Source organism: Erigeron canadensis, chromosome 3 (assembly GCF_010389155.1).
Source record: "Erigeron canadensis isolate Cc75 chromosome 3, C_canadensis_v1, whole genome shotgun sequence".
NCBI classification, from domain to species: Eukaryota; Viridiplantae; Streptophyta; class Magnoliopsida; order Asterales; family Asteraceae; genus Erigeron; species Erigeron canadensis.
In genome coordinates, this window is record NC_057763.1 from 21,848,234 (window position 1) to 21,875,537 (window position 27,304).

The following is a 27,304-nucleotide window of genomic DNA, read 5'->3' on the forward strand; positions in this document are numbered from 1 at the left end:
TAATTTATTTATTTCTCCAAGAAAACTAGATTGATATTATAGTCTATATGTGTATTACAAGTGGCTAGATAATATGTGTATATTAAAACATCAGATTCACATAATCTGTGCATCCAATCAAGTAGAAAATTTCTAATCAGTAAACTAAAAACTCAGTACAACTACATTAATGTAGTCCACTCCTAGTAATATATGATATGCTGTGTATATAAACATCACATTCATATAGTTTGTGCATCCTAATGCTTCTCACAACCCGGCCCTCATGGATCCATCATTGATTTCAAACTCTGTACCGAACCAATGGGTTGTTGAAACTACTAAAATCTTGGATCATCAGATCGATATCAATCGTGAAATTCCTTCTGTTTCAGTATTTCATTTACCTGAATCCATAACAACAACAAAACCTGAAGCCTATGAACCACAACAGATAGGGCTGGGTCCAATTCATCATTTTCGGTCAGGGCCTTACAGAAATATGCAGCAGCATAAACTTGTTGTCGCGAGAAAAGACTTGCAGGAAATCACAAAGGAGGAAGATGGTAAAATCATTGTCATTAATAAAGCTCAAGAACTTCTCCCAATCGTTCGAGAACTTGTCCCAATTGTTCGATCATGCTATAACATCTTTCTAAAAGATGATGATGAGTCTTTGGCCATGATTTTTGCCATTGATGGTCTCTTCTTGCTTAATCTATTCCAAACTTATAATATTGGAATGGGCGAAAAAGAAGCATATCTTTTGTTGTTAAAGGAGAAAGCACGTGAATTTAAGCGTCAGCTCATTGAGGATGACCCGGAGTCTTTAACGTATCTTCCTGATCTTCTACGTGAAGAAGAATTTGTTGTGACTTCAAAGAATCAAATAGAGTTTGAAAGATACTTACATCTTTCACATCAGCAATTCCAACAACCCAAATTTGGTACAAGAAGAAGAACCCTTGTACAAGATATAATGATGGCGTCAAATCAAATTCCTTTCATAGTATTGAAGGAAATCAAAGAGGGATTGCATCCCTCATCAGGTAGCTTTTCACCTTCCGAATTTCGTATTTTTTGTAAAATACATTCACCACTTAAGTTGTGCTCAAAGTCACAAGCCCCAAAAGATGATGTAAACCATGTGCTCCAATATCTCTATGATTCAATAGTAAACAACTACACTCCCATTGAAGATACTGCGGACCTTCACAAAGAGGAATCTCAAAAACCAGATTCCTCTTATGCAGGTCCGCACACCAGGATGGGTTTGGGTGATCTTATCAACCCAATTAATTTCATTTCAAAAGTTCCAACAGAAGAAATTGTTCAATTATATGAAAAATCTGTGTCGGTTTTAGAATCTTTCAGCCAAAGTGAAACTCTACTCGTTCCTACGGCTTCAAAACTTCATGATAAAGCCGGATTCATGTTTCATGCCTTACTAAAACATCAAGGCATTCAAAATATATACAACAAAGGTAACGATATCTACCTGCCTTGTATTTCCTTAAACAATGACTCCGAAGTCATATTAAGAAATTTGGTTGCTTACGAAACACTAACAGCCAACACCGATAAGTTTCTACTTAACGAATACATGGGCTTGATGTGTGCCCTTATCGTGAATGTGGACGACGTCCAGTTGCTCAAAGATCAGAAGGTTATCGATGGTGAAATGGGTAACGACGAAGTTGCCAAACTCTTTATTGAAATGAGTACTTGTATTCAACCCATTACGACGAAAGAAAAATCCAACTTACTGCAAAAAATGATTGATGAAGTTAATACAGTGTATAATAATAGGTTGGAGATGAAGATGTATTTACTATTGAGGAAGTTAGCAGGTTGGTTACTAGTAGGTTTGAAGTCTATTGGAAAGTTTGTTGAACATTCTTGGAAAATTGTAGCCTTCATGATTGGCATTGTGGCAGTGTTCGTCTTAACATACAAAGCGTATTGTGATGTTTATGAATGCCATTAAAGAGCGGTCAGGCGGACCTATATGGAGCCCCCCGCGGCCGGCCGCCCGCAACCCCATGCCAAGACGTAAATTTCTTTCTATGTACGCCACTGGTTTTGAGTAACCTCATGTTGTAATGTTTGTTGTATTGATATATATATATGATTGTGATATGTCTAATCCGGTTGTTTTGTTTAGTGACATGACATATATCCAATTGTTTGTTCTTAATTTAAGTATATCAAATTGTTAATGTGTATAGGGATGTACAAATAATAACGACATCATATAAGTTGTCTCTATAAAAAAGAAAAACCTCAGCAGATTCTATTAACATGTCAAAACAGACCTTTTCTGAGATTGTGACACTTTATAGAGACGCCATAGAACGAATGGGTCGCAGAATTTTGAAGAAATCACTATTAGCATCATTGGATTGGAGAGATGTCGTGTATATGCGTCACTATATATTTCTATCGTCGTAGAAGGTCGCTATTTTCTTTAATAATATATGTCCCTATATGAGTTATCGTAGGGGTTGCTATGCTGATCAGAATTGCCACAATATTGATATTAGTTGCTATAACTATCGCTAGTCGGAAACTGGCTTTACTATATGCTGCATTTTTTTCTACTTTCCCTATTTAGCCAAGACATAAATAGTCATAAACAGAAATACTAAAATTTAAACAATTAGATGTGATAATTTTGGATCAAACGGTGTCCATTCTGCCGTCCAATTAATTTATATTAATTTTGGATCAAACAACTAGAATACATGTGATAATAACGACAAAATTATAACTAAAATATATGCTAGTTTGACTAACGCCACCAGCTATCCGATGGGGTCGCTTTTTTTTTTGTTCTTTTGATTTTTTTGTTTTTTTTGTGAGGCCTCAGATTGAAATCTTATTCATCTTGGAAGGTATTTGAGGGGTGATAACCAGTATAAGTAGGAGCGTAGCGAGATCCAAATACAGTTAGTTTGGATGTCACTCTAGATTATCAAACTAACTGATGGTCACCATTTGTAAATAATAACTATAGCTAGTAGGTTCTTGCACCGCGCCTTTGTTAATGTGTTCGGTTTACTATATTAGTGGATTTGTGTTAAATCCACAACCGCATAATTGAATATAAGTTGTGAAAACCATAACAACTTATATACGTATTTTTATATATTAAACGAGCGTTTTTTTTACCCGCACCATGTGCGGCTATTTCAAATAGATGTTTAAGAAAGTGAGTTTTTGATTGTATATTATTATATTTGACAAATTATAAATTATAAGAATTAATATTGTGTTCAACTAATAAATAATTCAATAATTACAACATCATTATATAGATCTAATTTTATTTGAAAGATGCACTATTTGTTATACGTATTTTACCATAAAGTTTATAGAGAAAAAAAATATCCAGTAGGCAATGAAATCTATAAAATTATTATTGTACAAAATAACTAAATACTTAATCAAATCATATTATATTGTTATGAGATACACGTCCAAATCAAAATATTAATATATTTAATTAGCCATCTGTTTTTTGATAAGATTTGATTCGATAAATATGAAAGACATTTGACTTTTATTTTATTTTGGGTATATATATATTGAAAAAATACATGGAGATGCCACATAGGATAAATCCTATGTGACAACGTTTAAAAATAGCTATAAGTTAAAGAAGATGGTTTAAAATGCTTGGATTCCTACTGTTTTATATAGATTATAGATATCACTTAAACAAATATTGAACTTTTGTCGCTGCTCTTTTAACTTATGAGACTAAATTATAGAGATAATATTCAAACACTAATTCTATCTTGAATTACCCATTTTTAATTTTGGTGCCTTGAAGCCAACCTTCTTAGGTGAGAGGGCTCGAGAGACCTGGTCCAGCTCCAAGGCAAATACTATTCTATCTATTTAATTTTTTCAGAATTAAACAATCCAGTTCTTGTTAATCAAAATTGTAAGATGAACAATGGATCTAAAAGAGTGTAACTGTGAAAGTAGAGAGACTAGTGAGTAGTGACTAATGGTTATTATATTAATGGATACGAGTAGTTACTACGAGTAATATACATCCAGCCCAACCAACTTGTGCTGGCCCGTTTCAGCCCACATTAAAAATTATAGACATAGTGCCATTCTTTACTTCTTTAGTCTACAGTCGACCCATTCCAATTTCCACACACTCAAATTGACACCTTTTCCTGACAATTCTTTTTGCACCAAACCGTTAAGAAAATTTTCTAACTTCTGTGGTTTACTCCCTTTGCATGTGCATGCTCGTAATAACTAAACCTTCTTATAATTTAACTTGTTACAAATCCCACCATTAAGTGAAAAATCGCCATGTTTTCGGTATCTCTAAATTATCAAATTATACTAGAAGTTCACGATTTTTGAGAAAGAGTTCGAGAGAATGAGAGATAGAGAGCTTTTTGACTAAAACAAACTCAAACCTTTTACAAGAATGGTTCAGTACCAAGAGCATAGTAAATCATGTGCACACCTTCGAGTTATGCGCATACCCTTAACGTCCCTCTCAAAGATCCACCCCTCCTAATCACCCATTATACACAGATATTGCATCGTGCAGCCAACTTTACATTCAACATAATTAAATCAAACCTTTGATTGCATAGTGAAGAAATAAAACATTGAACCACAGTTGTATATCAATGTTTGTTTTAAATCACAAAACACTTTTACTAAAATCCCAGAACCTAAATAAACCAAATTTATAACCTTCCCCTTGCAAGTCTTGATTACTCGGACCGATTAGCATACCTTTCAACATTTTTGTCAATGTTTAACCCGACCATGGCTTCACCCAACCCACAACTCACCTCTGCAAGCATCTTTGGGTCAGTGTAATGCGTCACCGCCTGAACAATAGCACGTGCTCTACGAGCAGGATCACCGCTCTTGAAAACACCCGAGCCAACAAAAACACCATCACATCCCAACTGCATCATCAGAGCTGCATCAGCTGGAGTAGCCACACCACCTGCAGCAAACTGTACCACTGGGAGCCGCCCGAGTTGCTTAGTCTGCATCACCAAATCATATGGGGCGGCAATTTTCTTTGCAAAAGTGAACACCTCATCATCGTCCATGTTTGCCAGAACCCTAATGTCTCCCATCACAGACCTAACATGTCTCACTGCTTCTATTATGTTACCTGTAAATCATGGCCACAATTATAAACCGTTGTAAATAATGATAAAGAGTGGCCTGACATGGTTTTCTCGATTTATCCTATGCATTAACAGTTGTTAGCTGAACATTGAATATTAATTTTAGTTACACTAACATCTAACATTTTGCAGACAAAATACTACAGACAAAATACTACCAATATAAAACACCTGGATACTTATAGGTCGACTTTTCACAGAATGTCAATTTTTAACCTGGTATGACAGTCAAGGTTAAAAGTTTCTATTATTAATTGGTACAGTGTTGCAAATCAGTATTAAAATGATTATGATTGAAGGATTATAGTTTTCTGTACACAAACTATTTATAAAAGCGAAACAACTTGGACCCTTTTCCGGCCATCCAACCAAGCAATTATACTTGTGCCAAAAAGTTTCCCATGTTGTAATGATAACCAAACTCAACAACCAGCCTATTTTCGAAGGTTCAATTTGACCTAACGGTAATTAACGTAGCCCTACAGGCTACAACCAGGATGCTATGGGTTCCAGTCCAACTGCAGACAAGTGTATAAATATGTGATGTGTTGAAATATTTGACTCAGACTGGAAAAATAAATAAATACTAATGATCAAGTATTTCAACTTTCAAAAATCATACCATATATCTCTGAACGGTTTTAATCTTAAAATTTAGTAATCGATCAGAATATTGCCAATACAGTTATCTGATCAACATCAAATATATGTGGTCACATACTCACATACACATTAGTCATGCTGGAAACTTATTGAAACAGCATTCAAATTATTTATCAAGGTTAAAACTTAAAACAAATATCATACAAATTACGTTATAGGATTTGAAATTGGCCACATGGTGTATATTCTTTTTACCATAGGATTTGAAATTGGGACTCCAAGGTATTTTTACATGAACCAAGCTTTTACCAATAGTACACCACCCCAGCACCCCTTGTGGTTTGAAGAAGTCATTTTCATTCACATACCAACCATAAATAACACAAAGGGTTAAGTATCCCGGAATGTATGTAACTTTTCCTATTGTGTGTATGCATCAAAAATTTTGAACGCTTAATGTAAGCGTCTCTCTAAATTGAACACTTAATGTAAATTTTTTACATTGACCAATCAAAAATTTTTACGTGGCAGCTCATATGGTTGCCACGTATACATTTTTACATTAAGTGTTCAATTTAGAGAAATACTTACATTAAGTGTTCAAATTTTTTGATGCACACACACAATGGGAAAAGTTGCAAAGTTATTTACACTCCGGGATACTTAACCCTAACACAGATTTAAAAAACCAAAAAAACATGATATATCCTACACCACACCATCAGCCGCCACCCATGACCCTCACCAGAAATTTCAATCAACTTTTAATTAAAAAATATGAAGAAATTAAAAATAAAACATCATTCGCCGCCATACTGAGTTCCACAGTTTCTACATACTACTGTTATATGCTAGTGATAAAATTTAGAAGATTATTAAAAAACAAACCAATTTATGAAATAAAAAGTAAACACTAATTTAACAAATTCAAAAGAAATTAACACAAACAAAAAAATCATCTTAATTAATAATAATAATAATAATAACAAACCAGTTCCAGCCTCGCCTTTAGTTCTTATCATAGCAGCACCTTCACGAATCCTTCTCAAAGCCTCACCAAGATTCCTACACCCACAAACAAACGGCACTCCAAAATTCTGTTTACTTACATGATTCACATCATCAGCCAATGTCAAAACCTCACTTTCATCAATATAATCAACCCCAATTGCTTCCAATATTTGGGCCTCCACAAAATGCCCGATTCTCGCTTTTGCCATTACAGGAATTGTCACCGCATTTTTTATTTCCTTAATTAATTGTGGGTCACTCATTCTTGCCACACCCCCTTGGGCCCGGATATCGGCTGGGACCCGCTCCAATGCCATTACTGCACATGCACCTGCTTCTTCTGCGATTCGGGCTTGTTCTGCGTTTACTACGTCCATTATTACGCCGCCACGTAGCATTTGGGCTAGCCCGACTTTTACGGAGAATGTTGATTTTTTGTTGTTGTTGGTTTCAGTTATGGTGGCTGTTGCTCCGTTGTTGTTGTTGTTGTTGTTGTTGTTGCCGTACACTGCCACCACTCCTGTGCCGTCCATTTTTATTTTTTTATTTTTTACAGAAAGTGTGTGTGTTTTTGGAAGATTTTGAGGTGGTGGGAGTGGTTTTTATTTTTTATTTTTTAAATGAATGCTTGTTGTATATTGGGAGTGGTGAAAGAGATATTGGTAAGGATGGCTGCTAGCACTAGCAAGCACATATGTTAAGCACTCATGTTTTTTTTTTTTCCTTTGAAGATAAATGGTTGAAAGATCTGTCCATCCCCTTCATGATACATGATATATTGAGTTCAAGCCTTAGGTAATACATAAAGAAGTCTATTTATAAGGGCTTGATTTGGATTTACTCAGGTTTAAGTCTGAAGGGGCAGGGTTTATCCCTATTAATCGTTGTGTTTTTGGGCGGATTAGTAAGGGGTTTTTCCCTCATCGGGTACCTGAAATAGACATTTCTACTTTGAGGGAGTTCTCTAGCGCAGATCCGGTTAAGACAACGTATGCTAGATCTCTCGCTGTCAAATCGCGACACGAAGTTTTCAGCGAAATTCACTTTTCAAAAATAAAAATAAAAAATAAAATTATGGCCCTTTTGGTTTAGAAGGGATTCCCTCAAGTTTAACTAATATGACTAGTCATGTTAACTAAATCTTAGGTATTCGATTAAAATTAAGAGTCAATATTCAATGTTTATATTTGAATCTTAATTTTTGATTACTTAAATTGGGAAAATGTATAACTCGATGGAATCCATCCCTTTTAGTTTTGTGTTTTGATATAAATAGTCATTATTGTATTCCTCCAATTCAAGATTTATAAGAAAAGAAAAAAAAAACACTCAATGCTACTTTTGGGGTTTCAAGTCTAAATATGTTAACGGTGTATGAGAGGCTAAGATGTAGACATATTTCATTTCTACCTAACTAAAGAGTCTGCGTTCATTTTTTACCTAAATGGTAGAAAATACCATTCAATCTTTGTATGGGATGAAGATAAAAGTCATGATTTTAGTCTCTAGAAGCCAAAGTATTTACTACTTATCTAGACCATATCAAATTCAAAATTTATATTCTTTTATAAAATTGTAAATTATTGATTGATAAATCTTTTTGGTACAATGTTGGTAGATTAATCAATTAGTTATGGGGAAATGTTACGTATCGCAACTTCTTGAAGAAATTTTTTTTCATTTTACCTCTGAATTTTAATAAATGTACATACTGAGTACCCGGGATGTAAGTGCCGTAGTACCTAACATATGTACTACGGGCAGTACGTATGCTTTTCCCATTACTTATACAAATAATATTGTGATCTAACTTAACTTGTTTAGTTAGCTAGTCTCCAATGTTGCTTGTGGCAATGTTGCGGAACTTAAATATCCGGATCAAATATTGGACGATGGGAGTAGTCAATGATCTTTAAAAACTTGGATTGGATCAGACAAAATATCGTGTTGGATTTTTATAGAAAACATACAATTTAAAAAATATATATAAAAATATATAAGCATAAATAAAAGAAAACATAACAAATTTATTTAAAAAAATTAAATTTATGTTATATAAATTTATATGTACCTATAATAATTTAAATATAAATAAATAATTAAATATGAATATTAACAAAAATTACAATAATAAAATGAGTTAGGCTTTTAAACAATTATGTATTGGAATTTTAAAAGTTCTACTGTAGCAAGATTTCATTAGTCACTTTTCTTCCCTCTAATACGTACTTTCTCTCTCTTTTTTCTCCATCTCTCTCTCTCTATCTCTCTCACTCTCTCTCTCACTTTTTCTTTCCTCTGAACCCCTGCCGGATTTTCCTTCTAAAGTTGTCGTACGTTTAGCTTGAAAACATCATATCTTGGATTGTCGTGGCCAGATCTTAATTGATTTTACCGGAATCTGACCAATTTGGGCGCAATTTGACTGTTGCCCGTTGTTGACCCGAGTTTTAGGCTGATCCAAGCTTAATGAAATCGTTGAGATGCCGATCCTGAGTTGGATCCCGAAAAATCGGTCTATTTGGTCGATTTTTACAACCTTTGCTTGGGGGACATCATTGTCATGGATTGTCTTTTTGGGGCTTGTTGGTTTAATTTGTCGAAGAAAAGCGAGACAAATGATGGACCTATATATATAGAGTAAGGTGTATGTGAAAATCTACTTACATATGAACATAAGTAATATTAATTATAATTTATGCGTTTATATGTGAACAAATTTTTTTTACATATGTATATCATATATCTATAATACCTTATAAAAGAAATGAACTACTTTTATATAAGGTAATTCTGCCTTTGAATTACCAGATTTGCCCTTGGACTTTTTTGTTTTTTTTCTTTATGTAACTACTCAACATCTCTAACTAAATAGACAACCTTTCCCACTACTGCCGCCGCATTACGCGGGTACCATGCTCATAAACATTAAGTTATAATTCAAAAGATCTTAAGGTTTCTTCAATTTAAATGATTTTAACATGAACTTTTCCATATATATATATATATATATATATATATTATATATATTGTTTTGGTTCTTACTTGATCACTTTACACACAAACAATAATTTTAATAACCGCGCAACATAGGGATTAGCACGCTTTAAAAAAAAAAAATAGAATCTACAGATTAAATAGCACTAAATATGCATATATTCTTTTTATTTGTCATCCAAACCTTTTTTTTATATCTTTGTATTTATTCATTTCTTTATATTTATATAAAAAAGTAAATTGAGGATAAGTTAGTATGTTATTAATAGTCAAAGTATACTTATACTTAAACTAAGTCAAAGTATACTTAAAACTAAGATATAACTCTCTCTCCGTCTCATTAATTTTCAATATCTTATTTTTACTTTTTAATTTTTTTTTTTTAAGTTTAACCGTAAATGTTTTTGTTTGTATTATATAACACTCTATATAATATATATGACTAAATTGAGTTTTAAATATACATTTTATTGATTTAACTTTCATTAATATTATAAATTACAAACAAAAATACTTACGGTTCAAATTAATATAAAAAAACTTTAAAAATCAAATTTGACACTTAAAATGAGATGAAGGTAGTAATATGAAAAGTAGATGCGTACTCATATAGATTAAAATTATTGATTTAAAATATAATAAATTATTATTCGCATGTTTCAAATGTATGTTAACAATAACTAGTGCAATGCCCGCCTAATATTTTTGGACACCATATAAAATGTCACGTCGATCTAAAGTCACGTTGTTGGTTTGTAAGTTTTTATTGGTGCGGTACAACCAATAACCGAGATTTGAAAATTCATTACATATAATGATTATCTGAATAGTTCATTACACAACAAAATCATTTGGACGTAGCTAGTTTCATTTTGATTTCCTTAGTTTTTCGGTAAAGTAAGCTTTGTTAACAGTATAAAAAGATATAAACTAGAATTTGACTATTTTGTGACTTCTTTTACCTTTAAGATTGTTCATACATTTGTTGATATAATATATATATATATATATATATATATATAAGTTTCAGGTAAAATGAAACAATAAGTATTAAAGCAAACAAATAAAATAATAGGTTTCTATTCATTGAAAATCATCGTGTATCATAAAAATTATCATGCATCAATATATATATATATATATATATATATGTTTTGTGAATCTTCGTGAATCAATTTATCATGATTTAATGGTCAAGATTTTGTCTAATTTATTTTACTTTAATACTTGTTTATAATAACTAACCCCTATATATATAATATTAAAAAAATTCAATTAGTTAGTTTGTTTTAAATTTGATTAATATATTAATACTAGAGGAAAATGGAAATGAACTTAAAATTTTTAATATATATACTCAAATGATTTACTATAACATAGTAAAAATTAAATAAAGTATAGAGTTGTACTCACGTGAAACTATAAAAAGTGGTGAAACCAAAGGGCTGCATTTCAGCCCTTGGATCAAAAGTGATAACCGGCTTTTATTAAAAGAAAAACAACATGGAGGGGTAGAAAGGTAATTTGACAAATTATAATTTTCTTCTTTCTCCCAAAAACATATAAAACACGATCAAAAGTTGCTTCATAAAAAACACTTCCTTCCTTTCCAAAATTCTCCGATCAAAATAACAAAAAAATCAATCAATATTTCCTGCGAAAGCTCCAACAACAACACCGGCAACATATTTAGCGAATTCAATGGAATCGATCGATCCTAATATTGTAACTCGATCTCTGGCCAAAGCTCCGTCATCATCTTCATCGAATTCAATGGATTCAATCAATCCAACTGGATTTCCGGCCAAAGCTCCGTCAACATCTCAGTTGATGAAAGAGAGATAATTTCGAAAGTAGAAAATTATGCAGATATTTCAAAGACGTTTTCCGATAATTTTAATCTATTTTCTTCTTTATTTTAAATTTTATCATGAATTTTTTTAAATTTATTAGGATTATTTATGAAGATTTTAACTAAATGTATGTATTAGAATCAAATATGATTATTCATGTTTCAAAGCACATGTATTTGTGTAGTTTTAAGTTTAGGATCAAATTTCATTTTGTGCAGTATAACTGTATATGTTTGTGTGATTTCTTGTATTGAATCAAATATGATTTCGTAAATTATCTGTTATAGATAAATTTTTTGTTCAGAATCATATTTGATTAATTATCTGTATGTGTAAAATCATATATGATTTTGTATGTAGTTTCTATAAATTTTTGTTTTGTAACTTTTATTAGTACAATCAAATATGATTTTGTATTGACGTTTTAGTTACGCGTGATGTTATTCCTGTAACCATATTTGATTTTACACGTAGATTGTGAAAAACATATACAAAATAAACTATTGAAAATCAAAAATGATTTTACACAAAATCATATATGATTTTGTTCAAGTTTTACGTTTTAAGGTATAATTTTCTTTTTAAGACTATCAGTGTAAAATCAAATATGATTTCGCATTGAATGCACTTATTTCTGACCTGTATATTCTCATACAGTTCCCGTGCTGAAAGAAACACCTAAAACAAATGTTACTCGAACATTCCAAACGCCGGACGGATCGCAGTTTTTTGTCCCAATAGTTGATTACAAAAGACAACCAGTGATAGGAAAAAACTATGGATCACTTGAAAGATGTCGTAAGATGTACCACGAGTATGCTTATTATTCAGGTTTTGAAATCAGAAAAGGGAGCCAGAAAACTAACTTGTTGGGAATAGTAAGACAAAAGTACTATTTTTGTCACAGAGCTGGAGAAAGAAAGAAGGTTAACATAGATAGTTTAGAAAGAAATGAAAAACAAGTTAGAAAAAGCAGCATGGAATCCATTGGATGTAGAGCTAGAGTGAGATTTGACTTGGATTACTTTAACGAAACATACATAATAGCTGATTTCCATGCAATTCATAATCATGAATTGGTTCCGCGAGAGTATAGACATCTATGCAAAACAGATAGACAACTAAAATATGCAGAGCAACTATTTGTTTACAACGCATCCATCTCAAACGTTGGACCAACAAAAGCTCATCAACTGTACACTAACTTGAAGGGAAGTTCGTTAAATGTAAACGGGACAGTTGATTTCAGAAACTGGAAGAGGGACCTAAATGTGTATATCAATGAAAGTGACGCTCAAATTTTAGTTAACAAAATGATGGAAATGAGAGAACATATCCCTGGTTTTGCATTTGAGTATAAGGTTGACAACTCTGAGTTGCACTCACTCTTTTGGGCCGATAATGTAGCAAGGCGTAACTATGAAGAATTCAGCGACATAATGTCTTTTGATGCAACGTATCGAACAAACAGGTATATTTTTTAGTTTTTAAATAGGTTTATTTGTATAAAACTCATTTGCCTTGTCTCAAATTTATACATTAATCATATATAAATTTTTCATAGTGTATGCTTAAAATCACTTTATTGTCTAGATGTATAAAATCATATATGATTTTGTATAGGGTTTTGACACTATATATGTAAAATCATTTATGATTTTAAATGGTTTTCCCAAATGTATGAGTAAAATCGTTTATGATTTTAAATATTTGTTCTTAAAATCAAATATGATTTTGCACATACAGTTACAAAAACAGAATTCTCTATAATCTCTATACATAATCAAATATGCTTATGAACATAAAATTAAACAATAACAGATTACGAATTGAAATTGATTGTACATGAATATGGTTTTTGATGATAGGTACAACATGATGTTTGTCCCTTTCATGGGAATAGACAACCATAACAAATGCGTAACCTTTGCTGCTGGGTTGATAAGAGATGAAAAGCAAGAAACATACACATGGCTTCTAAAATGTTTCATGGATAACTTCAAGAAAGAGCCAAAAATGGTGGTAACAGATCAAGACAAAGCCATGGAGATTGGAATAAAAAATATATTTAAGACAGCAAAACATAGGCTGTGCATGTGGGACATAACACAAAAACTGCCAACAAAGGTGATGTCTGTTATCAATCAAAAAGGGTTGCAAAACATACACATGGCTTCTAGGGTTTTTTTTTTAGGTTAATATTATATTTCTTTATGATTTTTTGATGTTTGATTCGAATTTTATTTATTATATTAAAATATAGATGTGTAATTAGTGATGATACTTTGATAGAAATACGGATATAAAGTTTTTGTGAATTATATTTGATTTCATTATTGTGTAACTTTTTTTCGTAGAAGTTACACATGACTCGTTATATCCGTCTCCTCCGAAATCAACTAAGAGGACTAGGGTTTCTTAAAAATCTCCTAAGATAGATGATAGTCAACTTTTTACGAAACCTTTGTTATCTTCTGTTAAACGATTCTCACCTAAAAATAATACAACTAAAGGTTCGAAAAGACATATGGAATTCACAACTAAGCCGAAACCATTAGCTGCTGTAATGACAGCTCTTAATCAAATACAGAAGAAAGTTGTACGTGATTTAGGTTTTGGTTCCTTGATAGGTTTGATATAATTGATCTACCATTGGATCTTTTGTTCTATGTTGTTGACTCATTCGATAAGGACGAAATGCTGATAAAGACATCAAAAGGTGACATCAAATGTGACCGTGATGTTGTATTTGATGTATTTGGAATTGCTGGTGGAAATGTTGACATTAAGTCTTTGAACAAAGTGAGTGATTCTTTTGTTAAAGAGTGGTGTAATCAGTTTGCTAATATGAGAGATATTACAATGTCTGAAATTGAATCGGCAATCACTAATTCAAATGGCGTAACTGATGAATTTTTTAAGAAGAATTTCTTAATGCTCTTTGCCAATACAATGATAGGATGCGAAACCAATGGTCTCGTTAAGTATGACGTTTTGGAACATATATCAAGTAAAACAGTTATTTGATTGGATTGGTTTTTTGCTGAATGAATTACAAAAGAGTAAAAATAATTGGAACAGAGAGAGTCCTGGAACAAATCCATATGCCGGTCCATTTACCTTCTTAACTGTAAGTTTATTTTGTTATCCATATTGTATTTGTGTTTTTTGACTCTGTAACTTTTCATTGTGTTACTTTTTTTTAGCTGCTTTATCTTGACCGTACAAAAACTGAAGGGCTACCTGTTTTTCGACAACGGCCTATATTCAAAAGTTGGACTCCTTTTTTAAAACCTCGTGCAGAAAGAGAGAATGCTTGTGGAGGTTTTGGTTTAATGAAGCATTTGTCGCCTTTTGGAAAAAAGGTACACTCTATTCTTAAAATCATTTTTGATCTTTAATATGTTTGTTTGTATAGATATCACAATGTACACGTAAAATCATTTTTGATTATGAATAAATTTCTTTCTATTGAAGCCATTTGGTTTGACTCAATATGCTATACAAAATCATAAACGTTTTGTACATTAAGTTTATTTTTATAGAAAGTCTATACAAAATCATACATGATTTTCAATGGGTTAATAATACCGAAGTCACATTTTTCTTTCTAGATGTATGAATAAAATCATATATGATTTTGTATAAGGTTTGGACACTCTAGGTGTAAAATCATTTCTAATTTTAAATAGTTTTCTTATTAATTAATTTTGTAGGATTGTTTAACATTAATTGATTATAAGCTAGATGGTATAATTGAGATGAAGTTGTTGTTGTTGGATATCATCAAAGAATTCAAATCAAATTATGTAGATGATGCCAGCTTGCAAAAGGTATATTGGAAGATCAATGATGTTTTTTCTGTGAAGGAGTTTTTAGCTAAAGAAGGAGAAGATGTGGATCTGTATGTGACTAATATATTGGACAGAGAAGGAATTGGAAACGATAATGAACTTGAGTTTAAAAAAGAAAACCATGGTGCAACCTTAAATAGGAAAAAAAATTAACAATATGAGTCAAGAATATGAAGTTGAAGTTAATCTTGGTTCAGATGAAGCAGATTTTGAATTTGAAAGTGAATATGAATCTGAAAATCAGAATAATCGGAATCAAGAAGACTACGAAAATAATGTTGAGAATGAATTATTTCAAGATTCTGGTTGTAATGAAATTGGTAAGAAGTCAATTGTTAAGAAGAATGATGATGAAGAAGAAAATTTTTTACAGTGGTTGGAAGAAAATAAGGATGAATTTTTTGAAACTATGAACAAACTTTCGTTAGAAATCAAGACAAAGAATCAATCAGAAATTAAAAAAGAAGAAAATAAGGATGTTGTCAACTTGTCCCATCCAACATTCCAACTATTATCTCAGTTTTCTTTAAACTCGCCGTTGAATAATCCTCTAGAAGTTATTGCCCCTGTCATAAAATCTCCATATGTTAACAGGAGGTTTCTCCTTACCTCTACACGTATAGTTTATTCTGAACTAGTGGTTGCCTTGAATATGTTTTCTTCAATTACACAAGAAGACAGTTTTTGGTAAGTTTCGTCTAGATAAATTAATTGTTAAGTAGATAAATTTTTGTTGAGTAGCTAAACTTTTACCTTGTTTACTTTTGTTATTGTAAAATCGTTTTCAAAACTAACGGTGTATATGGAAATCCGTTTGGAATGGCATAAATGTTTCAATCGTTAGCCCCTGGATCATATATAGAAGCTCCAGTTGTTGATTGCTGGTCAGGAATATTGAATTATGAATAAAGATTCAAGGATCAATATTCACCAAGAAGGGTGTTTCTTAGTACATGTATTTTTGTAAGTTGTAACGTTTAATTATTTATCTATTAATCACTATTAAAAATTTTATATTATATCAAGTTAAAACTCTTTGATTTTTTAATTCAACAGACACATGAACTATTTGATGAGCATTCCAAGAAAAATAAGGATGTACTTCACCAGATTTTTAAGTCTAATTTGGAGAACTTCTTTAATAATGATCCTGATGTGCTGTCATTTAGAGAAGTCGATATGGTATGATACAGATTTGTGTGTCTTTCCATTCATTTGAATTTGATTTTTCTTAATTGTTTATCTAACTTATTTTGTTTTTGCTTTAAACTACGAAATATATATTTATCCCAAACTGTGGTGGGCAACATTTTTATCTTCTAGTTCTGGAGATAACAGATGATTTAAATGGCTTTCATATCATCGACAATATCACTTCAACTTCCGATTTCAAAGACAAGTATGAGAACGTGTGTGATACTGTGGTATGTACAAATCAAATCAATTCTCTTTTATTTAATTTTATAAAATTAGCTAAATTTGCTTTTGATATTTGTATAGCTTTATCACTTCTCAAGGAATTTCAAGAAAGTGAATCATCCATTGTCAAATATTGTTGATTTATACCAAGCAGAACAACTAGATCTTCAATGGCATACAGAAAATAACAATGTTGACTGTGGTGTTTTTCTTATGCGACATATGGAATGTTTTATTGGTCAACAATCCAAAAATTGGAATTGTGGTATTCCAGTCGGATCCAAGGATCAACTTGAAGTACTTGTGAAGTTGAGGATAAAGTATACCACAAAGATGTTGACACATGACATTAACACTGAAGCGACAAAAATACTTGAGGATGCAAATGAGTATAAAAGCATGTATAGCATTAAGGAAATAAAAGAGAACTATCTAAGAACAAGAGATTATAGGGTTCGTCGTGTATATGGAAATAGTTTGTGAAATAAAGTTGTATAATCTGTTATGAAACAAATATGATGAGAATGTTATATTTATGCATTTCAGCAATAGAAAATGAAATATAATTTATTTTTTCTAGATACATGAATAAAATCAATATGATTTTGTATGGGTATTTCACAATGTATGCTTAAAATCATTTATGATTATGAATAAGTTTCTATTTAAGAAACTCATTTTATTTTGTCACATTGTGCTATACAGAATCATATATGATTTTGTATAACTATTACCCATGTATACGTAAAATCATTTTTGATTTTCAATAGTTGATCTTGTATAAGTTATTCACAATGTATCCTTAAAATCATTTTTGAATATGAATAAATATCTTTTTATGCAAGCCATCTTGTTTGACTAAATGTTTAAAAAATATCATATATAAATCTTTTTGTACATTAACTTTATCTGTATGGAAAGCATATAGAAAATCATATATGATTCTAAATAATGATTTTAAATATTTTTCTTTGTAATAAAATCAATATGATTTTGTATGGGTATTTCACAATGTATGCTTAAAATCATTTATGATTATCAATAAGTTTCTATTTAAGAAACTCATTTTATTTTGTCACATTGTGCTATACAAAATCATATATGATTTTATATAACTATTACCCATGTATACGTAAAATCATTTTTAATTTTCAATAGTTGATCTTGTATAAGTTTTTCATAATGTATCCTTAAAATCATTTTTGAATATGAATAAATATCTTTTTATGCAAACCATCTTGTTTAACTAAATGTGTAAAAAATATCACAAATCTTTTTGTACATTAACTTTATCTGTATGGAAAGCATATAGAAAATCATATATGATTCTAAATAATGATTTTAAATATTTTTCTTTGTATGGAACTAATTTGATCTTGTCTCAATATGCTATAAAAATCATATATGATTCTGTACAACTTTTCCCCAACGTATGCTTAAAATCATTTTTCACAATAATCGATCTTTTATTTATTTTTCACAATGTAGGCGTAAAATCATTTTTAATTTTGAATAATTCGCTATGTATATGATTTTCACAATGTATGAGTAAAATCAAATATGATTCTACAAATAAGAATAAAGGTAACTAAAACCTCAATACAAAATCAAATATGATTTTACAAAACAAAAATAGAAAACACAAATATGTAGAATCTATATACAGAATCAAATATGATTTTACAAATTCAGATACAAAAACAGAAATCTCTAAGATCTATATACATAATCAAATATGATTATGAACATAAAAATAAAAAATAACAGAAAACTTACAAAAACATACAAAATCAATTTTGATTCTACACATAAACTAAATAACATTACATAATCACTGGATTCTAACAATAGAATTAGAAATGAAAAAAAAAAACATAAAAACATTAACTAAAAACCTAGAAAATCATACAAAATGAAAAATAAAATACAAAAATAATGAATAAATAAAGAAATAGAGTAGATCGGATCATCATTATCACTTTTCCGTTATCTATTTAATGATTTAGACGGAATCGCTGATAGAAATGATAATCGCCGGTAGAAATAATTGCCGGAGACACATAATTAACATATAGAGATAATCGCCGGTAGAAAATAATGGAAAAGAGACATGATAGACGGGTAGAAATGGCCACAAAGAAAGAGAGAGCAATAGTGTGTGTGTTTACTGTGTGAATCGCAGGTTTTAAGTGTGTGTTGGTGTTGGTTACTGTGTGCGTGTGTATTTTGGGAGGCGAAGGTAGAAGATAAAGGATGCGGAGTAATTTACGAAACTACCCTTCCGTGTATAATTTTAGTTATAAGTTAAATGTTAATCTGAGCCATTGATTAGTTTGATCTAAGGGCTGAGATGCAGCCCTTTAGATGTATAGATAATTAGGGATTCATATGAACAAACCGTATAAACTATAATATACTAGTATAAATTAAATAAACGTTTAACTGTAAATAAAGAGTTATCCGATCCCGTTTGATAGAGTCTATTTTATATCGAGTTAATGAAAGATCAATGTTCAATCTACGAACTAGTTTAGTACTATTATGTAGGCCTGTTTAGTAGTAAAATAGATTTACAGTTAGAAAAATGAAGTAGAATAGAATAAGGTTTAGCCGCACAACAACAATAACAATATGCATATTAAGCCAAATTCATTTTTGTTATTGCACATTCCAAGGTGAAAACACAACGAATAACTTGATAGCTTGTGAACAATTATATTCCAAAAGCCGGCTAGAAAAGGTTTAAATGACAAGGTACGTATAGTAACAGTGTACTAGTATTCCATGTACAATGGGGATGCTTCTTAAACTGCTTCTAAATTTGACAATATTGGTCGTTATACAATATTCAAGAACGATAGCAGCCCAGTCTCTGCCTCACTGCCGGAAAAAATGTCATAATGTCATTATTCCGTATCCCTTTGGGACGAGAGAAGGCTGCTACTTGAGCAAATCATATTTCGTAAACTGTACAAATTTAAGAGTCTTCAACACGAGCATCAAAGTGGTAAAGATATTACTTGATGGTGATATGCGTGGCTTATTACCAATATCCAGTCGTTGTTACAACGAGCATGGTTCTGAAACTACTACCTCGGAACCAATAATAAAGTTGTCAAGATTCCCACTCGGAAGCACACAGAACGTTTTGACCACGGTTGGGTGTGATGCTAGCGCCAACATGAAGGTTGCTTATGGTGATGGCTACATAACGGCTGGAAGTTCATCAAATACTGGTTGCCATATGGTAACCAATGGTTCATGTTTAGGCATGGGTTGCAGCCAGGTTCCGGTTCCTTATAAGATGAGTAGTTTTAAGATCCGTACACAGAGTAACACGAAGAAGACTGTCGGCAAGTGGGGTTTTAATAATTGCACATACGGGTTTCTTGTTTGGAAAGGTCATTACACGTTTCACACAACTGACCTCTATAATATGCATCAGAAACAGGCTTTCCCTGTGCTTTTAAAATGGTCGGTGGGGAACACAGGTTGTGAAGCAGCTCAAACGAACCGTACCAGTTATTTATGCGCAGAACATACTTCATGTGTCGACACTATAACTGAATGCGATCAAAACTACGAAGGGTATCGTTGTAAATGTGATCCAGGGTACCGGGGAAACCCATATATTCTTCCGAATGGATGTCAAGGTAACACTATATATGTTCTTTTACGCCATTATTTAATATCTTTGCTAGATTACTGATACATTCTTGTGATGTGTCTTTAATTAGACATTAACGAGTGCGAAGAACATCAGGATGATTGCTTATATGGGTGTACTAACACAAATGGAAGCTACACCTGTTCATGCTTATGGGGTCAGCATGGTGATGGTCGAATGAATGGGAAAGGTTGCACTTATTCTGGGGTATCTATCTTTGCCGGTGAGTAAATATATATATATATGGGATTAGTTTCCGGGAATATAAGAAACTTTAAACAAATGTCTATAGTAGAAAATAACTAAAGTTGTGTGTATTGTATGTAAGCAACTCGAAAAAATGTTTATTGTATGTAAGAATTTTATTTCAACCAATTAAAATCTGACAAGTGGCAACTGTAGATGGTTGCCACGTATGTTTTCTTACATACAATAAACATTTTTTTGAGTTGCTTACATACAATACACACAACTTTAGTTATTTCCTACTATAGACATTTGGTCAAAGATCATTACATTCCAAGAAACTAATCCCTATATATATATATATATATATATAGGAGAGAGATCAGATAAGAAGGTGTCTTAAGGAGAGAAGGGAGAGAAGGTCTTATGAACCAATAAGAACGTGACATGTGGATTTAAAAAAAAACGCGGTGGCATTTTTGTAAATAAATCAAACTTTTGTCAGCCTGGTTCTGGGTCAGCTTCGGTTATGATCAGCTTGGTTGGGTCAGCCTGGGTTATGGGTCAGCTTGGTTAGCCTGGAATCTGGGTCAGCTTGGGATCTACATTTGTGTAGATTATGTGTAGTTTTGTGTCAAGCTGACTCAACCCAAGCTAACCCAAGCTGACTTAGACCCCAACCTGACCCAACCTGACCCAGACCCCAAGCTGACCCAACCCATCCCTAAGCTGACCCAAAACCCATAATCTACATTTGTGTAGATTGTGTCAAGCTGACCCAACTCAAGCTAACCAAGCTGACCCAACCCAACCCCAACCTGACCAAAACCCATAATCTACATTTGTGTAGATTAATCTACATTTGTATAGATTGTGTCAAGATGACCCAACCCAAACTAACCCAACCTGAACCAGACCCCAAGCTGACCCAACCTGACCCCAAGCTGACCAAAAACCCGTAATCTACATTTGTGTAGATTGTGTCAAGCTGACCCAACCCAAGCTAACCAAGCTGACCCAACCTGACCCAGACCCGAAACTGACCCAACCCAACCCCAAGCTGACCCAACCTGACCCCAAGCTGACCCAACCCCAATCTAACCGAACCTGACTCAACCTGACCCCAAGCTGACCAAACTGATCATGCTGACCAACAAAGCTGATTAGAACCCAAGCTAACCCAGACCAAGCTGACCAACCAAGCTAACCCAGAACCCAAGCTGAAGCTGACCTACCAAGTTGACCCAGAACCCAGACTGACCAAGCTGAAGCTGACCTACCAAGTTGACCCAGAACCCAGGCTGACCAAGCTTCAAAAAAGTTTGATTTATTTACCAAAATGCCTCCGCACATTTTTTTTCATTTTAACACATGTCGCGTTCTAATTGGCCTATAGGACCTTCTCTCTCTTCTCTCCTTAAGACACATTCTTTCAGGATCTCTACCCTATATATATATATATATATATATAACTTATATTAGTAAAAAAAAAGTAACTGGGTGGGAACTCCATGGTCCCATGTACCGTTTTGGTACCTATAGCGCACATCGCATAGAACTCCGATGACTCACAATCTCCACTTGCATTTGGCAAGTTTCGAACCTGTGACATACAACTTCATCTATGGGCTCATGTGGCCACATGCATTGGGGTTTCACCCCATTGGTTAAAACTAATATTAGTATGTCAGTACTCGAAAACTTGTAATTACAAAAGGCCTGATAAGGGCGTTGCTACTTACTGTTAGACTCAGATTATTTAGTATCATCTTTTAACAGGGGTTAGCATGGGCATTGCGGCATCCTTTTTGTTGACACTTATCTTATATGGGGCACTCAAACAAAGGCATATTATGAATAGTAGGGAAAAGTTTTTCAAGATGAATGGTGGCTTGATACTACAGAAAGTACTCTTTGAATCGAAAAAAACATCCAAAATGGCCAAGATTTTTACAGCAAGCGTTCTGGAAAAAGCAACCAATAACTTCCGCAAAACAAATATTATTGGTCAAGGAGGCAATGGGACTGTTTATAAAGGTACATTAGCTGACAAAACAATGATTGCCATCAAGAAATCTAAGTCTATTGACCATAGCCAGATTGAGCAATTTATAAATGAGGTGATCATGTTATCAGAAATTAGCCACCCAAATGTTGTGAAACTCCTGGGTTGTTGTCTTGAAACGCAAACTCCCCTTCTAGTTTATGAGTTCATAACTAACAAAACAGTCTTCCAACACCTACACGAATATGACTATATTCCTTCATTGACATTTGAAAGGCGCTTGAAGATAGCCACGGAGACTGCAGAAGCCCTTTCTTTTATACACTCAACCACACAAATCGTTCATAGAGATATTAAATCTTCAAACATACTTTTGACCGATGACTACACTGCTAAAGTGTCTGATTTTGGCATATCAAGGTTCATTCCTGTTGATCAGACTCATTTACAAACATTGGTGCACGGGACACTCGGGTACATAGATCCTGAGTACTTCCGTTCAGGAATGTTGACGGAGAAGAGTGATGTGTATAGTTTTGGGATGCTTCTTGTGGAGCTCCTAACGGGCAGAAAAGTTTTCTCACACGACGGAACTGAGAGTGACTTGGGTTTGGCCACATATTTCGTTTCTTCGTTAGTAAGGGGTTGCTTGATTGATATACTTGACTATGAAGTGAAGAAAGATGGGCTCAACAAGCATATCGAGAAACTTGCTAGTCTTGCAGAACAATGTGTGGAGCTTGAAGGCAAAAAAAGGCCTAGTATGAAAGAAGTGAAGGCGGAACTCACGGAGCTAAGTCAATCTTACCTAAAGACTTCTATCATCTCCAATAAGATCACTGACTTAGACTCTAACCAGCTTATTTTGTTTGACTGATCAAGTTAATTAATCTTGAACAATGATTACAATATATCTTAACCTTTTCCAAATGTAATGTGTACATAATATTAGAGGAAGTTATGTATCGTTGTTAGGCTATTAGCTTACTTAGACTTTTTGTTGTAAAAACAAACTCTATGTAATGAAGAAACAAAAACCTGAACCTGTAAAGCTCAAACATTTCGTAATCAGCACAACAATCGTCAAGCAATAACCGAAATGAAAAACATCACGAAATCAGTTATAAATAGCACCTTCAACTTAACAAGTTGTATCTCATGTAAAAGCCTCCAATTTGCAAGGTCTCTCCAATCAGCTTTTACATCTATGTGCCTTCAACATACGATTTATTAAAAATCTCCCCGATCCAATGGTTAACGAACAAGCATTAACTCTACCACAGCTGTGTAGACTTTGACTAAAAAAAAGATTTATTTGTAGTTTTTCTTGTATTGGCCCTCAAGACGCGAGGTATATGGAAGCAAAGCAATAGACGACTATAAGTTTAGGCCAAATAAGCAACTATAGTCAATTTATTTGTTACGCGGCAGGACAGGATATGGTCTGTTGGATGCAACCCAATATATCTCATAGTTTTAGTCAGTTAGAATTGCTATCTAGCTACACAAAATGTTAAGGCCTTTCTGAAGCATGAGCGACATTTGGTGGACAAGTATTACTATATATGTTATAAACAGATCGAAAAGAGTAACTTGAGCTGCGCCTTTTCTTGTAAAACTAATGCAAGCAGCATGTAACATCGCCGCTGTTCTAATTTCTTACAGCTCTGTGTGGAATTGGTCTCCTCTTCTTCCTTCTTGTTTCTCACAGTATTTTAAAACATTTCAGATTGGTCAAATAATTCTGATATTTGAAATTCCAGTTCAATAACTTATATATTAAATAGTTCCAACTATATGGATTATGAAAATGTCACTTATGTTACACTAACAGGGAAGGTAATATACTAATATCGGTTGATTATTAATTAACATATCAATGATTGAACTCTGATCTTTAGAATTCACCCAGTCTTGCTATTGTTCTTTTACATTTAAGGTTTTGTATATTGTCAATTTAATTAGAACCAAATTTATCCGTACATGGGCCATCTATTTAGTCCACATACATATAACATATTTTTTTAAAAACATTTTCCCCTTACATTGATTCAGGAAAGGCATATATAATTCTTCATTCTTGCAACTAAATTACTCTACAAGTTATTATTTAAACTTTGAAGATGACATGTTCCTCTTCAGATTGAAAAGAAAACAGTTTACTATTTTTTAACTGGACCCACGGAAATAGTAAAAAAGTAAGTAAGTAACTGCTCAGTACCGCCTTCCGCGGGTTTTAAGCCCCAATACCTCGACGGTGTATGTGGGAGGTTAAGACGTAGGCAGACCTTACCTCTACCTAAGTAGAGAGGCTGCTTCCAGTTTCTACCTTATTGGTAGAAAAGGCCCTCCAACCTTTGCATGGGATGAGGATCGAACCCATGACCTCTGTCTACAAAGGCAAGGGTGTTTACCACTGATCCAACCATGCTGCTTAATATGGTAACTTAACAAAAAATTTAGATTTAATGGATGGTAACTTAATACTTGTACTTGGCCTAATTAAAATCAACAACAAAATTTCTAACTATCATAAATTAAATCAGGTATATCACGTTGTAAATTATCGTCGTCATGACATCTTATGCGATGTAAATTGTCGCCGCTGCAATGCGTGATCGTGATCAGTACTAAACTAGTTTATACATATATGTGTATGTTGAACCAACAACCTTGTGGTCCAAAGATGCAAAACTAAGTTAGTACGAAAGGAAATCATGTGTTAGACCGATCAATTCACCCAAGGGTACATGAGAATAAGTTAGACCGATTCTTTTGGCATTGTATATACATTATTGGAAGCATGTGTTATCTTTTACCCCTACTAGTATGGTAGTTTTACTTTTCCGTATTCCCACCTTATATATTAGTAGCCTATATATGGCCGAAAATTTTTTCGAAACGGACTTATTTCAAGGGTGTTTTGTCAAACAAGTTTTGGAAAAAAAAAATTTATCAAACAAGTCAAACCGGTATTTGAAATACCGGATTAAAACTTCCCGGTCAAATCCGGTATTTGAAATACCGGATTCAAAATACCCGGTCAAATCCGGTATTTGAAATACCGGTTTCAAAAAGGAATATTGAATCCGGTATTTCAAATACCAGACTCAAACGTGATGTGACAAGAGAGACAGAGTGAGGGGACAGTGGTGGTACAGAGGTGGAAGGTGGTACAGTGGCGCGACAGACATACAGACAGACGTGCAGAGACAGTGTTTTGAGTCCGGTTTTTGAAATGCCGGATTCAACCAAACCCTAACACGTGTCGATGCCTGGTGATACCCTGGTTGATGTGATGTAACCTTGGTTCAGAGGTGCAGAAAGATGGCAGTAGGAACAGTACGAGATGACTATGAATCCGGTAATTCCAAAACCGGTTTCAAGTTTAGACAAAAAAAACCCATGCAACGTAGCAGTCTATGTATTGTATATATACATGCATATTTTCCTCATAGATGATCACGCACAAACATATATTTTTCATAAACAAGCAACAAGCAACAAACAATTAATCAAAACAGTATTTTCATAAACAAAAAATGGCCTCTATCAATGTTAGCTGTGTTCCCAGAAACCCAGAGTTGTTGTGGCTACAAGCTGCAGATGAACACCGGTCATACAACATCTCGCATGACCGTGCCCTCACAGAAGAGCCCGTTGCAGAAGAGGTGATGGAGGGCTTAACAGACTAATGCAAGATGGTGTGGCCGACGAGGTTGTACGTTATATCAGGAGTGCTGGGTTTTATGAACTCTTCCTGTCATATACATGCCAACTTGATCATTCTTTGATCATCGCGTTGGCTGAGCGATGGCGTCCTGAAACCAACACGTTTCACTTTCTTATCGGTGAAGCGACTGTCACCTTGCAAGATGTGCAGGTGATATGGGGTTTACCCATACAGGAACCACCGGTGTGTGGTAAGTGGGTTACAGAGACCCGAAATGTTGAGTATTGGAAGAATTTGTGTCAGGAGTATCTGGGTATTTACCCGGAAGATGACGACTTGCGCAAAGGTCGGATGAAGTTTAATCGGTTGGCGGGTACAATTACTTTTGAACATTGGGACCCGAATGATGACGAGTGTTGCCAACAAATGGCTAGACGAGTTATTCTAGCTCTTATTGGTTCGCAGCTTTTTCCTGATTCTAACAGCTATGATGTTAGTCTTAACTATTTGCCGTTTCTGGGAGACCTGAGCATAGTGGGTCGAAGGAGCTGGGGTTCAGCGACCCTTTGTTGTTTGTATAGGAATTTGTCTAAGGGGACTTGGCCTACTAGACAAGGCATTGATGGACCCTTGTTGTTGTTGCAGTACTGGGCGTGGGAAAGATTTCCACGCATTGCCCCACGAGTCACGCCATTCAAACCGGATGACGGAGAAGAAGAAGAGGTGTATGAATACGGAAGCTGTTTAGCAAACAAGTGGTGTGGAGACCACTCAAATCGTGATACACCGGAACACTGTATAATTTCGTTTCGTTCTTTTTTCAATGCGCTAACACCTGACCAGGTAATAATTAATATGTTTTAATACGTTTTAA

The 27,304-nt window shown here is 33.4% G+C and overlaps 3 protein-coding genes across 4 annotated transcripts; 2 read left to right on the plus strand and 1 right to left on the minus strand.

Annotated features, from left to right (window-relative positions):
- Positions 1-265: 265 nt before the first annotated feature.
- On the plus strand, positions 266-1,966 carry LOC122591687 (putative UPF0481 protein At3g02645). The gene has a single exon (XM_043763937.1). The coding sequence runs from the start codon at positions 266-268 to the stop codon at positions 1,964-1,966; it is 1,701 nt and encodes a 566-aa protein (XP_043619872.1).
- Positions 1,967-4,579: 2,613 nt separating this feature from the next.
- Positions 4,580-7,500, minus strand: LOC122592602 (probable pyridoxal 5'-phosphate synthase subunit PDX1). Of its 2 annotated transcripts, none has more exons than XM_043764877.1 (2): positions 6,772-7,500; positions 4,580-5,146 (listed from the first exon to the last, which is right to left on the minus strand). In XM_043764877.1, the coding sequence occupies exons 1-2, from the start codon at positions 7,307-7,309 to the stop codon at positions 4,731-4,733; spliced, it is 954 nt and encodes a 317-aa protein (XP_043620812.1). In that variant the 5' UTR covers positions 7,310-7,500; the 3' UTR covers positions 4,580-4,730. The 2 variants fall into 2 exon arrangements, with proteins under 2 accessions (XP_043620812.1, XP_043620810.1); XM_043764875.1 differs by having other exon boundaries at positions 6,757-7,498.
- A 12,190-nt stretch (positions 7,501-19,690) lies between these two features.
- Positions 19,691-23,634, plus strand: LOC122591688 (wall-associated receptor kinase 2-like). Its single transcript, XM_043763938.1, has 3 exons — positions 19,691-20,552; positions 20,637-20,789; positions 22,532-23,634. Exons 1-3 carry the CDS (start codon positions 19,691-19,693, stop codon positions 23,632-23,634), a joined length of 2,118 nt encoding a protein of 705 aa, XP_043619873.1.
- The last annotated feature ends 3,670 nt before the right edge of the window (positions 23,635-27,304 follow it).

Bases quoted from the DNA above. Each gene is read 5' to 3' on its own strand.
- LOC122591687 (XM_043763937.1), top strand. From the start codon at position 266: ATGGATCCATCATTGATTTCAAACTCTGTACCGAACCAATGGGTTGTT.
- LOC122592602 (XM_043764875.1), bottom strand. From the start codon at position 7,309: ATGGACGGCACAGGAGTGGTGGCAGTGTACGGCAACAACAACAACAAC. The intron at 5,147-6,756 runs GTTTGTTATTAT...CATGATTTACAG, and splicing joins TAAAGGCGAGGCTGGAACTG to GTAACATAATAGAAGCAGTG.
- LOC122591688 (XM_043763938.1), top strand. From the start codon at position 19,691: ATGGGGATGCTTCTTAAACTGCTTCTAAATTTGACAATATTGGTCGTT. The intron at 20,553-20,636 runs GTAACACTATAT...GTCTTTAATTAG, and splicing joins TCTTCCGAATGGATGTCAAG to ACATTAACGAGTGCGAAGAA. The intron at 20,790-22,531 runs GTGAGTAAATAT...ATCTTTTAACAG, and splicing joins TGGGGTATCTATCTTTGCCG to GGGTTAGCATGGGCATTGCG.